This window comes from Rattus rattus, chromosome 12 (genome assembly GCF_011064425.1).
Source record: "Rattus rattus isolate New Zealand chromosome 12, Rrattus_CSIRO_v1, whole genome shotgun sequence".
In the NCBI taxonomy this organism is placed as follows: domain Eukaryota; kingdom Metazoa; phylum Chordata; class Mammalia; order Rodentia; family Muridae; genus Rattus; species Rattus rattus.
In genome coordinates this window covers 90,465,213-90,479,326 of record NC_046165.1, presented here as the reverse complement: position 1 = coordinate 90,479,326, position 14,114 = coordinate 90,465,213, and the positions used below count along the sequence as shown (strand labels likewise).

At 49.9% G+C, this 14,114-nt stretch overlaps 1 protein-coding gene, 1 non-coding gene and 1 pseudogene across 3 annotated transcripts; 1 reads left to right on the top strand and 2 right to left on the bottom strand.

Moving 5' to 3' along the window:
* Window positions 1-4,198: 4,198 nt before the first annotated feature.
* Window positions 4,199-4,311, bottom strand: LOC116914110 (annotated as a pseudogene).
* Window positions 4,312-4,421: 110 nt separating this feature from the next.
* LOC116914111 lies at window positions 4,422-4,549 on the bottom strand. Its single transcript, XR_004389676.1, has one exon. It is a non-coding gene; the product is annotated as a small nucleolar RNA SNORA51 (small nucleolar RNA).
* Window positions 4,550-5,352: 803 nt separating this feature from the next.
* Window positions 5,353-13,139, top strand: Synpo2l (synaptopodin 2 like). Of its 2 annotated transcripts, XM_032917942.1 has the most exons (4): window positions 5,353-5,457; window positions 6,556-6,707; window positions 7,066-7,580; window positions 10,972-13,139. In XM_032917942.1, exons 1-4 carry the CDS (start codon window positions 5,353-5,355, stop codon window positions 13,137-13,139), a joined length of 2,940 nt encoding a protein of 979 aa, XP_032773833.1. The 2 variants fall into 2 exon arrangements, with proteins under 2 accessions (XP_032773833.1, XP_032773834.1); XM_032917943.1 differs by lacking the exons at window positions 5,353-5,457; window positions 6,556-6,707; window positions 7,066-7,580 and adding an exon at window positions 8,824-8,908.
* The last annotated feature ends 975 nt before the right edge of the window (window positions 13,140-14,114 follow it).

The following is a 14,114-nucleotide window of genomic DNA, read 5'->3' as shown; positions in this document are numbered from 1 at the left end:
AAATTAATTTCTTCCCTGTTTATTTTTCTTTTTTGAAACAGGGTTTTTCTGTGTAGCCCTGGATGCCCTGGAACTCACTCTGTAGACCAGGTTGGCCTTGAACTCAGAAGTCTACTTGCCTCTGCCTCCCAAGTGCTGGGATTAAAGGGGTGCATTACCACCATTCTGCTTTTGTGTCTGTCTGCCTGCCTACCTGCTTTCCTTCTTTCCTTCCTTTCTTCCTTCCTTCCTTCCTTCCTTCCTTCCTTCCTTCCTTCCTTTCTCTCTTTTTAATAGGAGGTCTCACTGTGTAACCCTTTTGAATTCATTGTGTGGATCCAGCTGGCCTCCAATTCACAGAGATCCTTCTGCTTCTGCCCCCAGAGAGCTGGGATTAAAAGCATATGCTACCAAACCTGGCTAGAAATGTACATTTCTCATCCACCCAGATGTAGTTCAGTTTGGAAGATGGGGCTCAGCAAACAGTAGTCCCTTATACTAAGCCTGACAGATGACACCCTCCTGGATGGTTCTCTTGTTGACTAACAGTTGTCTAGTTTAAGAATTTGCCAACTGCCACTAACATTTGTTGAGAACTTGAGCTGCCCAAGCTTGAGCCCTCACTTGGTATTTCACATGGTTTCTCCCGTTCATATTTCACTTCACCATAAGGAAGCAGATAGAAGCTGTCTTGCTTAAAGTTGTGCACTCCTAATGAGAGCAAAGCATCACAGCTTGAAGATAGAGGCTACGAATTGCATTTTACATTTTCCTGGAAGTCAACCTTGCACTTAGAGAACCTCAAGCACCACCTTGTTTATAACAAGTTCAAGGCCAGGTTGGAGTATTTTAAAAAAAAAAAAAAAAAAAGTTCAAGGCTAGCCTGGGCTGTGTAGTGAGACCTTGTCTCAAATAGGTACATAAATAAAGAGGAAAGGCTGTAGGTATGGACAGAGGTCAGTATAGGGTGGCTGCCAGTGAGTGTCCAGTCACTGCCTGGTAGGAGACCAATAATGAGGGAGGTTGTGTGAGTGCGTGTGAGTGTGTATGAGAGTGTGTGAGTGGGTGTGTTTGTGTGTGTGTAATTGTGCATGTGTGTGTGAGTGTGTGTGTGTGTGTGTGTGTGTCTTCTTTTAGATGAACCCATAACTGTCTAAATGTTGTGGGTGATTCTGATGTGTAATGAGAGTTAAAGCCGCTGGTATAACAGGTATGGACAGAGGGCATATGGGCAGCACCTTTTTGAAGGTGGGTGCTTGCTGTGTTGTTCAGACTGGGGAGATCCTGACCTTCTGTACCCAAGCACTCTTTCTGCCTCAGTCTCTTGAGTAGTGGGGACTTTAGTTGTATTCACTAACACACACACACACACACACACACACACACACACACACACACACATCCCAAAATACAGTGACAGGAGTGAGAGGATTTCTAATCTCAGACTAACTTATTTCCATAAAATATTGGTGTGTAAAAAGTAAAAGACGAATTGGTAAAAATAAATAAAAGTAAAACTAAGGGACTGGCAGAGATGTTCAGCAGTTAAGGATATTTGCAGCTCTGGAGCTGGAGAGATGGCTCAGCGGTTAAGAGCACCGACTGCTCTTCCAGAGGTCCTGAGTGCAATTCCCAGCAACCACATGGTGGCTCACAACCATCTGTAAAGAGATCTGATGCCCTCTTCTGGGTATCTGAAGACAGCTACAGTGTACTTATATATAATAAATGAATAAATCTTTAAAAAAAAAATAGAATATTTGCAGCTCTTGCAAAAGACCCGTTTGGTTCCCAGGACCTACACTGAGAGGTTTATAACCACCTGTGACTCCAGCCCTCTCCTTGCCTCTGGTCACTTGAAATCACAAGCACACAGATATTGGAGTAATCAATGAAGGGAGATTCAGATGATTGTTTTTAACCAATAAAGTCAAGTAACTTTGTAAAATCACACTAATAATAAGGTAACGAGAACTCGGATATTGTTCTCACTCTAAATTCTGATTTTTATTACTGTAATTATCATAATTAGGATTTATCACACAGCAGCACAATTGGAGTGGGTTGGTCTGGTCCTGCTTTTATTGAAGTGCTAAGATCTGGTTGCTGCAAAGTGAGCAGATCGCCTTGTATACCAGCTTTTGTTATATAACCCCCCCACCAAGTTATCAGTGATTGGTTAATAAAGATGCCTACAGTCTGTAGCTGGGCAGAAGAGAGGTAGGTGGGCTTTGATTCCTGAGCTTGGGGTCTGAGGCAAGAACCATAAGAGAGAGGAAAGAGAGAAGAAGAAGAAGGAAGACGTCATCATGGGGTAGGTGGGTCATGAGCACCTGGCCATGAGGGCCAGTGTCTTGGAATAGGAGTGGCCCAGGAGGAACATGGCATAGCTCAGGGTTACTGACAGGGAAGCAGACCAAATAGCACAGAGGATTGATGTCTGCCCAGCTCTAGTGCTGTAAGGCTTTTTATAAATACAAAGATTTTGGGGTTGGGGATTTAGCTCAGTGGTAGAGCGCTTGCCTAGGAAGCACAAGGCCCTGGGTTCGGTCCCCAGCTCCGAAAAAAAGAACCAAAAATAAATAAATACAAAGGTTTTGTGTCCTTTATTTGGCAACTCAATGATCTAAGGTGGGGTAGAAACCCCCAATTAATACTTATTGCTGGGAGCCTTACAGTCACCTGACTCCAGCTCAGGACAGAGGATGCCCTCTTCTTGCCCCTAGCAGTTAACTCAGATGCACAAACCCTATCCACTGATGACCAGTTACCAGGTGAGAATGCTATGTTTTCTTACAGAAAGAGGTTTTATAATGTGGGACACATTCCTGCAGTGGAAACCTAGAAACAGTAGAGATTTTGTTAATGTCAGCAGTCGCCTGTTTACACACACACCTCTGTATCCATGTTTCCATGGCCCTCCCCTGCTTTACCTCCTGATAGTAATTTAGTAACAAGCTAAGATACAGAATATGGTAAATGCAACTCCAGGCTTGGGAGGTGGAGAAGGGAAGATCAGGAGTTTGGAATGCGATCTGGGTTACATGAGACTGCCTCAAAAGAAAAACAAAACAGAACAATCAGATTGTGGACCACAGCACGCATTCCTTCCTTCAACTTTTTAACGGTGTAGGAGACATAAATCTACATGATCAGCAGACATATAAAGCCATATGATCAGCTGACATGTAAATCCATGTGGTCAGCCGAAAGTAGAAGTGTGCACAAGAAACCCGTGTTGCCTACGGAAGGAAGAGCTGGGAGATGGTTAGAAAATGCTTTAAGTGGGGCTGGAGAGATGGCTCAGCAGTTAAGAGCACTGACTGCTCTTCCAGAGGTCCTGAGTTCAAATCCCAGCAACCACATGGTGGCTCACAACCACCTGTAATGAGATCTGATGCCCTCTTCTGGTGTGTCTTGAAGACAATGACAGTGTAGTCATATACATAAAATAAATAAATAAATCTAAAAAACAAACAAAAAAAACCCAGAAATAATTTTTAAAAAGGGGGTTGGGGCCTGGAGAGATGGCTCAGTGGCTAAGAGCACCGACTGCTCTTCCCAAGGTCCTGAGTTCAAATCCCAACAACCACATGGTGGCTCACAACCATCTGTAATGAGATCTGATGCCCTCTTCTGGTGTCTGAAGACAGTTACAGTGTACTTATATGTGATAAATAAAAAATTAAAAAAAATAAAAAATAAAAAGCGTCCAGTGAGTGACAGCTTGCTATCAAACACACACACACACACACACACACACACACACACACACACACACACACACACACACACACACCAGACACAAGTATCTGGCAGAGAACTGTGCAGGCTGGGGATATAGCTCAGATATAGCTTTTTTGTACCATGCACAAAGCCTGATTCTATCCCTAGCATCGTCACAGGAAGAGACGTGGGAAAATGATCTTAGTGCAGAGCAACCACCAATTGCCTCACCAGTTACCGTCCCCAACCTTAGAACACCCTGCTACTGTTTTTTGAACACTCCCAGGTGCATGCGGAGGTCAGAGGATAGCTTTCAGAGTCACTTTCTTCCCCCCGCCATGTGTGCCCCAGGGATAGAGCTTAGGTCAGGCGTCAGGCTTGAAATGGTACGTCATCTTATACATGTTCTTTAACTGTACCCTCTGGGGGGAAAGATTGAGGCTCGGGTCTGTCATTTCTGGCCACTCGATGTATAAACTCTTTTTTTTTTCCCCCATGTCTACCCATTCACAATACAGACCAGGCACAGTGGCCTCGGCTGAGGTGTACACAGGGTAGGTGTAGGATGCCATACAGGTGAAGGCAGGTACAAGATAGAACAAGGCCTGTCATTGGATGAGAAGGAAGGATGGGCGGGAGAAAAGTTTTAGAGAGAGGAGGAGACTGGAGCGAGGCTGAAGAAGCAGCGGAGAGATCATGGAGGCCGATGTTAAGATTCCTCTCTGCACATTTTCAGGTTGTTATGAGTATTCCTAAGGGATGGATGTGTACAGGGCTTCGCATGTCTATCCTCTTTCTATACAGTCAGTACAGGAACACAACCTGTGGTAAGCATAAGGAGACCGATGCATAAACTCTTATCCCTGTCCGTCCGTCTGTCCAGCCATCCTTATTTATTTATTTATTTATTTATTTATTTATTTATTTATTTATCTATGGTTTTTCTGTGTAGCCCTGGATGTCCTGGAACTCGCTCTGTAGACCAGGCTGGCCTTGAACTCAGAGATCTGACTGCCTCTGTCCCCCAATGCTGGTATTAAACTATTCTTTCGCAAAACTCGTCCTTTCAATGACGGTGGCAAAGTGCACAAGTAGGTCCTGGTTCAAAAGTAAGTTCAACCAGCAAAGCAGCACTCTTCTCTGAGGAGTTTATGGGAGCAAACCCCATCGTTTCTTAGCAACTCTGGGACCGAAGCCTCTGTTGATGTCACTTTTCAATGCACTTTGGCCAAAAGCAGTTAGGCTCATGATCCTTGGGGAAGGCATGGTGCCTGATAGATCACTTAGTTAAAAAGCCCAGAGATCTGATGCGGAGTCCTGACTAAAAGGTCCATGCAGTAAAAGGGAGGACATGGAGGGCAGAAGTCTGTACTATAATTAGTTCTAGGAGTAACACAGTTGGGGGAGGGAGAATACAGCCAGCAACTATTTTGAGCAAGTTGTGATTGACAAGACATGTGGACCGGACTGGACTGATCCCAGGGCCAAGTTGCCTGCCTGTGGTGTGTGGTGGTGGGGGCTGGGGGGGGAGGCCTGGGTCGGCAGGAGCAGGACAGCAGGACAGGCAGGCCGGACGGGGTACCAGCACCTCAACTTCTCTCTCAGGGACACTGTCCAAACTCCGGGGGCCACAGGCCAAACTGTGCGATGGGTGCTGAGGAGGAGGTGCAGGTCACATTAGCAGGGGGAGCACCCTGGGGCTTCCGGCTTCAAGGGGGGGCCGAACAGAGGAAACCTTTACAGGTATCTAAGGTAAGGGAGTGCCCCTGAAATTATGTCTCATGGAGAAGGGAACCCAAGGGAATTGGGAAGAGTCATGTGGTGGCCTTCTGGGCCAGCGGGGTGGGCAGAGTTGGGGGTTGTGAAGAAGAGGTGGTGGGCAGGTGGGCAGGAGGGCAGGTAAGCATGCTCAAGGCTATAGGGGAGCAGACTGTGACCATAAGCTCCTGGAGGTCGATTAGCAAAAGCCAACTGTGGTTTCAGGGAGCAGAGCAAAAGGAAGGCCCCACTTCAGCACTGTAGAAGAGGCTGAGTCTGGTTATCCAGTATTTGCTCCCCTAAGTGTGTGAGCCTCTCCACTGCAAACCCCAGGAATGCAGGGAAGGTTCTAATTTCTCTCTGACTGAACCGATATGGGACAAGCTGAAGCAGTCTATTCCAATCCTACCCTGCCCTACCCTGCCCTGCCCTTCTCTGCCCTGCCCTACCCTGCCCTGCCCTGCCCTGCCAAGGCCTTCAGTGATCCTCTTTCTCCAAATCATATCCATTCTCTGACTAGGCACGACTAGACGCTAGACTCTTATGAAGCCATTAGCCTATAGCTTCACTCTACAGTCTTCATTATTTTGGGGCTGTGAAATGTGGGTAACAAAAGTATCCATTTTACAAGGCATTCTCTGAATTATATTCACTGTATTCCATACAGTGCAGTGAGAACTCCCATAGCCTGGCATCACAGTCTCCCAGAACACAGCTGGGTTACCTCAGTCTGGAATACCACTCTAAATATCAACCCACAGCAGCACCTGGGATTTCAAAGCCTAGAAAAGAACTGGCCAGTAGAGATCCTGTCCCTGGAAGAAAATACTGGGGACTCACCATGTCTTAGACCTCAGCCACAGAGTTTCCTCCAGTCCAGTTGCAGTCGGTGATTACTCTGCTGCCTCCCATCAACCTGCCCCTTGCCTCTAGCCAGGCCGTCCTGGTAGCACCCCAGACGTCTCCCTACCCTTTTTACCGCCCCCAACCCCAGATGTCCAAAAAACCAAAACCTCTCATCACATGGGTCCTTTTATCATTCCATGCCTATCGGAGCTCTCCATGATCCAACTCTCTCCTCCAACATCTCAGATCCGAAGACGCAGCCAGGCCGGCAGATCAGGACTCCGGGAGAGGGACCAGCTCTTAGCGATCAACGGGGTTTCTTGCACCAACTTCTCCCATGCCAGTGCCATGACCCTCATCGATGCCTCAGGGCATCAGCTTGTCCTTACTGTGAGGAGGTATGGGGTCGTCCCGTCACTCTCCCCTGGCCAGGCCTCTCCTTACCTGCCTCAGCTCTGTCTCACTGGCCTGGTCTCAGTAACTAACAAGTACCTCTTCTGACTATGTCTTTCTGAGGAGAATGCTTGCATGTATCTCCCAGTGGAATGAATCTGCAACCCAGGGATAGGAGCAGGCGTTTGAATGACTGGCGGACTTCAGTCCTTGGCCTGTCCCCTATCACAGCTCCTCTCTTCCTAGCCTACCTCCCACCCGTATGCCAGTCTCCTGTCTCCTTTGCCTCGCCCCTCATCCCCTCCAGAGCTGTCAGTTCTGCAGCTCCCTCTTTCCATTGCTTTCCTCTTTTCCATCCTCCAGGGTAGCAGAGGAAGGGTCTGTGAGATCTCCATCTCCAGGAGAGCTTCAGATGCTGTCACCCTTATCTCCACTGAGTCCTGAGCCCCCGGGTGCTCCTGTCACCCAGGCTCCTCAGCCCGGGAGCCTTCGATCACCCCCTGACAGTGAGGCTTACTATGGAGAGACGGACAGTGATGTGGATGGCCCTGCCACACAAGAGAAGCCACGCAGAACCCGCCGCCGAGGTCCTCCGAGGCCTTCCCTTCCAGGAGCTCCACCTGATGAGGTGTACCTGTCTGACAGCCCCGCAGAACCAGCGCCTGTTAAAACTGGCTCTCCCAGCCAGGGTGACAGCCGTGTAAGCTCCCCATCTTGGGAGGAAGGGTCAGCCCTTCAGCCACCACCAGCAGAGGCCCTTCTGTTACCCCATGGTCCACTCCGGCCTGGTCCTCATCTCATCCCTATGGTGGGCCCTGTCCCCCACCCTGTGGCAGAAGATCTCACCACCACCTACACCCAGAAGGCCAAGCAAGCCAGTGAGTGCCTAATTCTTTTGTATTCAATCCGGATCTGAGCCCTAAATCTGTGCCTTCATATCACACCTTCTACCCACCTCATGTTCCCTGGAAAACAGTGTTTGGGACAGGCTGAGAAGAGTAATAATTTTATCATGGCCCCAGTTATCTTTGCTATAAGATAACCATTACCTTATAACTGTCTTCTACAATGGCTCAATTTAAATTAAGAACAGACAACAGAGGGGAGATGGGGAAGGGATCCAAAGTTTTGGTTGCTGGTTGTTGTTGTTTTGCTAGACATCAGGATGGGGGATGGAGAAAGAATGGTTCTAGGTAGGGGCATCTGAAAGCAGGGTGAAGCTATAGGGATCTTCTCGGCGTTAGTTGTAGGCACAGTATGGATGCTACTTCTAAGTTCATTTGGGATCCCTGGGGACCAGCAGAATAGGGAGTGGGAAGGGGAGGGATCTTTAGTTTCATATTTTGGACAACAATGTGAACTGGGGTAGAACAGGCCAGTTCCCCTTATAACAGGCTCTGGGCAGAACAGGCCAGTTCCACTTATAACAGGCTCACTGCTATTTTGATGTGAGTTCCGGAACAGGATCTAGTGAAGTTTCTCTCTGTCCTGCCCCTTCCGTAGACTCATTTTCTTTTTTCTTTCTTTTTTTTTTTTTTTTTGCCACTTTTGAAATCTCAGGATTCACTCTCTTTAGTAACCTCTTCTCTTCCACCATTCTGATTCTCAGTTCAGAAAGTTTTCTGGGGTTGGGGATTTAGCTCAGTGGTAAAGCGCTTGCCTAGCAAGCAAAGGCCCTGGGTTCGGTCCTCAACTCCAGTGGGGGGAAAAAAAGTTTTCTATCTTTGAATTCCCAGAGGCTAAAAGCATAAGAGTTTGTAGTTTGCTATCCCATACCCTACAGAAAATTCCAGATGCATGCTCAAGATCCTACACTTGTTCCTAATCCTCCTTCAGGCCCTCCCCTCCCAGCTGGGCGAGGTCTATGCAATGGCTCAGGTTTATTTTTAGGCAGGCAGACCTCACGGTTCAGAGGGGGTGGGGTGAGGGGAAGGGGAGGCAGGTGCCCGTGTCTATCACACTAGGGGTTGTGGGACAGGGAAAGAAGGGAGGGGACATGTTCTAAAAACAGCTCAGTGAGCTCATTCAGCTGTCAGCTCTGGGGACTAGACAAAGGGGCTTTAAAAGGCCTTGGGGGTGGCTCGAGCTGGTCCTGCTCCAGCCAGCACCGCCTTTCTCAACATGGAGACCATCAGCCAAGAGCCCCTCAGCCAAGCCAGCTGTGACAAAGACCCAGCTCCTGAGCTGCAAGACCCGTTCTATGCAGGTACTACCTACCCCATCCCAGAATGCTGGGGCGGGGGGGGGGAGTGGAGGGTAATGTCGGTCGGTCCTCAGGGAAGGCCACACTCCTCTAGTCTCTCATTTTTGCCATCCTTCCCCTCGTTCTTTCAGGAAAGTGTCACCTCCCCTTTCTCAGAATGGGTTGATGCTAAGACCACATGGCAAGGGGTTTATGGCCACATGAGCTGTGGGAAGCTCATAGGGCAAGAGTGAGAAGTGGGGGTTGGGGATTTAGCTCAGTGGTAGAGCGCTTGCCTAGCAAGCGCAAGGCCCTGGGTTTGGTCCCCAGCTCCGGAAAAAAAAAAAAAAAAAAAAAAAAAAAAAAAAAAAAAAAAAAAAAGAAAAGAAAAGAAAAGAAAAAAAAAAAGGTGAGAAGTGAAAGTGCACAGTGAACACATGAAGACATGTATGTGCCGATCTGGGAGAAGATGTGTAAGAACAAGAATGTGTGGTTGTACATGAGCAGCTTACATCCAGAAAGCGTAGCGGTTGCTCCCAGCGGGCCTTGGCGGGTGTGTTAAATGCTTAGTTGACTTATCTCACTGCGTTCATGGGACCTTATGAAGAGGTAGCCATTGTCATCCTCATGAAGTAATTCTCCCAGAACTGAATTCTGACTCTGGCGTCTGTCCTCTCACGGATAGTACTATTCTGTGTTATACACGTGGGGACCAAAGGAATGAGGTCCCTAATTAGAAAGTAGCTTGAGAGGAAAAGTAGATGGAATGTCAAGAATTTTCCAGGAGGAACTGGGGACCACAGACAAGGGCGGGGTCTTATAGCAGGGCAGCCCGTCCCACTTCCTGGCCCCACCTACTCAGGCCCCACATAGTATAGGAACTCCTGCCCTGGTTCTTCAGCACAGAGACCCTCTCATGCCCACCTGATGGGGCTGCTCTTTTGAGTTCTCTACTCGAAAGACAGGGACTTCTCTACTCCAAAGCCATCGACCCTAGTGCCAGCACCAGCTTGTGAGAAAGAGAATATATTTACCTGGTGACCTTGAAATCTCAAGGGGGGTTGCCTTGGAGAGCAGCACTCTGCCTTTCCCTGCATCTTGGATCCAAGATTATCCCAGGATGTGAGTAGCAGAGGTATGAAGCACAAAGGAATGTTCTAGCAGTTGGGAGGGCTAAGAACTGTTCTAAAATCCTGTCTACACTATACCAGAGCCTCTACAGGGAAAACTCTGGGAAGAACTGCCTGGAGCAGCATGTAGGTATGCAAATGTATGTGACTTTGCCAGCACTGCGTTTGTATGTGTGACCTGATGTGTGTGTAAGCTGGAACACTTGTGAGTAAGAAAGTATAGTGGAGAAATTGTGCCCAGAGGTTGCTTTCAGGAAACTGATGTTAACCAGGTGTGTGGGGGGTTATTTCTGAGTGTTTATGATGTGTGGAAATGAGCAACTTGATGGTTGGAACTGTGAATGAAGAGCCTCATGTTGAGAATCTGTATGTCGGGCCGGGTGTGATAATGCACACCTCTAATTCCAGCACTTGAGAGACAGCAGCAGTTGGATCTCTGTAAGTTCAAGGCCGGCCTGGTCTACATAGTGAATTCCAGGACAGCCAGGGCTATGTAAAGAGACCCTGTTACCAAAAAAAAAAAAAAAAAAAATTAAAAATCTGTGTGTCCTAGTTTTAGGGGTAACAAGTGGGAAGTGGGGGTGAGATCCAAGCTTTGTGAGGAGCTGGCTTGCAAAGTATAGTGAGAGAAAAGCGCCCCTTATCTCTTCTCTCGGATTTTCCTGCCGGTCAAGAAAGGGAGGCAGGTGAAGAATGTGTGAAATGGATAAGGCTCATCTTCTGGAAAATAGGAATGCAATCCAGGGGAGACCGGACAGAAGGGCTGTGCTGTGTGGGCAGTGTCTCTGTCCTTGGTTTCACCTTTTCCCTTCCACTCTGTCTCTAAGTTGGAGGACTGTGTCACGGGCAAGAGACAATGTGGGTCCTTTCGGTGAAAAAAAAAACCAGGAACTTTGAGGAGCAGGACTAGAACAGGCTGTGAAACTCCCTGATTAATCCACCTCTTCATCTCCTTAGAACTGCAACGCGCAGAAAGCCTCCAAGAGAAGAGTGTGAAGGAGGCCAAGACCAAATGCCGGACCATTGCATCCCTACTGACGGCAGCCCCCAACCCTCACTCCAAGGGGGTGCTTATGTTTAAGAAGCGGCGGCAGAGAGCCAAGAAGTACACCCTAGTGAGTTTCGGGGCTGCAGCTGGGACAGGAACAGAGGAGGAGGAGGACGGCATCCCCCCAACGAGTGAGTCGGAGCTGGACGAGGAGGCCTTCTCAGACGCCCGCAGCCTTACTAATCAATCCGACTGGGACAGCCCTTATCTAGACATGGAGCTGGCTAGGGCTGGCTCAGGCATAGCAGAGAGTCAGAGCTCTGGACTTGGAGGACAGCTAAGTGAGGTCTCTGGCCGAGGGGTCCAGCTCTTTGAACAGCAGCGCCAGAGGGTAGCCTCCAGCTCCCAGGAGCTGGCTCAGGTGGGCCCAGCAGCCATGCTTAATGGGCAGAGTCTGCAGTCCCCACCTCGAGCTCAGAGTGCTCCCCCAGAGGCAGCGGTGCTCCCACTCAGCCCTTTGTCAGCCCCTGCAGCCAGCCCTAGCCCCTTCTTTCAGGATGGTGGAGCCCCCAGCCCTGCGCCAAGTATCTTTAACAGGTCAGCGAGACCTTTTACCCCAGGTTTACAAGGGCAACGGTCAGGCACCACCTCAGTGATTTTCCGACCCGTAGCCCCTAAGAAGGTTAATGAAGCCTTGGGGGGCACTAGCCCCGCCCCATCCCCCTTCGCAGCTTCTCTACAGGGGCCCACCCCTCTGCCCAGCTTCACCACTGTGGTGCCCAACCACACGCCGGTCTCTGGAACCTCCAGCAGCACCCAACGCTCCTCCGGTCCTGTGACCGCTACCAGCTCCTTGTACATCCCAGCCCCGAGCCGGCCCGTTACACCAGGAGGTGCCCCAGAGCCTCCCACTCCTCCTAGCGCTGCTGCCATGACCTCCACTGCTTCCATCTTCTTGTCCACTCCTCTGAGAAACTCTGCGCGCCCGGAGGCACCCGGCACGGCGGCCCCCGAGCCTGCCAGCGCTCGGGAGCAGCGCATCTCTGTGCCCGCTGCCCGCACCGGCATCCTGCAGGAGGCTCGGCGCCGGGGAACCCGCAAACAGATGTTCCGGCCTGGAAAGGAAGAGACGAAGAACTCGCCCAACCCCGAGTTGCTATCGCTGGTACAGAACCTGGATGAAAAACCTCGGGCGGGCGGTGCGGAATCTGGTCCGGAGGAGGACGCTTTAAGCCTCGGAGCAGAAGCCTGTAACTTCATGCAGCCACTAGGGGGCAGGAGTTACAAGACCCTGTCTCAAGTGTCACCGAAAACCCCACCTCCAATGGCTCCCAAAACCCCACCCCCTATGACGCCTAAGACTCCACCCCCTGTGGCTCCTAAACCCGGGTCTCGAGGGCTCCCTGATGGGCTAGTGAATGGATCGACCTCTATGGTTGGGATTCCTGAGCTCCCAAGGCTGCAGGGGAGGGGTGGGGAGCTATTTGCCAAACGGCAGAGCCGTGCCGACCGGTACGTGGTGGAAGCTACACCCGGCTCTAGCCTTAATCCAGGCCTTCGCCCTAGAAGTCCTTCTCCCACACCCTCACTGCCCCCATCCTGGAAATACTCACCCAACATCCGTGCCCCACCTCCTATTGCTTACAACCCACTTCTCTCACCCTTTTTTCCTCAAGCTGCCCGAACTCTCCCCAATAAGGCTCAATCCCAGGGACCTCGGGCGACCCCTAAACAGGGTATCAAGGCCCTGGATTTCATGCGGCATCAGCCATACCAACTTAAAACTGCCATGTTTTGTTTTGACGAGGGTCCTTCAACTCCTGCCTCCACTTCAGGGCCTCCCAAAACAGCCCGAGTCCAGGAGATCCGCAGATTTTCCACTCCGGCGCCCCAGCCCACTGCAGAACCCTTGGCTCCCACTGTGCTTGCCCCCAGAGCGGCTACCACCTTGGACGAGCCCATTTGGAGGGCAGAGTTGGCCTCATCCCCAGTCCCTAACCCGGACCATCTAGAGTCTCTCAGGAGCTTTGCGGCCACTCCCACTTCCTGCGGCTTCCAAGTAGCCAGGCCGCGGTTCTCAGCCACCAGAACAGGGTTGCAGGCTCATGTCTGGAGACCTGGGGCAGGGCACCACTGAGCAGGGAATAGGTCCCAGGACCAAGTAATGGAACTTAGAGTCCCCAAAGTCTCTTCTGCTTTGTCCTACCGGCTCCCCGCCCTCCCCCCCCACTCCCGCATCTGAGTCTGACTGCCCCTAGCCAGATTGCGTTCCCCTCAGCTTCCTCCCTGCTGGTGCTTTTAAGCCCCTTATCTCTGCTTTGGAATCTTCTCTAGATGTCCTTGCCTGTCAGGCTTCTCTACCCAGAAGCCTCAGCAGATTTCTGCTTTTGTTTTGCATTTGTGTTTCTCTCTGTGGGCAGCACTTTAGCGTTAGGTAAAAAGCACACTGTAAAGTGACCACTGAGAGCTCAGGCAAAATGCTCACTCACTCTCAGGCAAGCAACTAAGGGTCTGCACTGTGGCTTGATCCCCTCTACCCTCCATACTCCTCACTCCGCTTTCCCTAGGTTAGTTGCCATACGCCTAAGGGTGTGTGTGTGTGTGTGTGTGTGTGTGTGTGTGTGTGTGTGCGCGCGTGCTTTCCCAAATGTGTGTGATTAGGCTCTGCTCTAGAAAGGCATCAAATACATATACATGTGTGCTTCTCTTGAGGCAAAGGTACAAGAGGAGTTTTTTCACCTACTGGAGAGTCAGATGGCTTCATAAAGAATCCTGTGGGGAACAAGAGCTACTGCAGAAAAGCTCCTGAGAGAGGAGAGAGAGAGAGAGAGATGTGCACAGCATCTTGTGAAATTAACAAGTCTGACAAGACTTGGAGGCAAGGACACTTTTCATGGGTTTGAGTTATACAAGGTAGACCCAGAATAAAACTAAGAATTCTATTTCCTTGGATTACAGGAAGTTAGCAACCAGGGCCCTGTGCTGAGCACATCAGAATCCAGAAAGTAAAAAAGAACATTTCTTCTGAACTGCTTAATGAGTGTAAGATAGAAAGGATGGTGAATAGAGCCAGAGTGGATGGGGAGAACGAGGCAAAAACCAGGAACGAGGC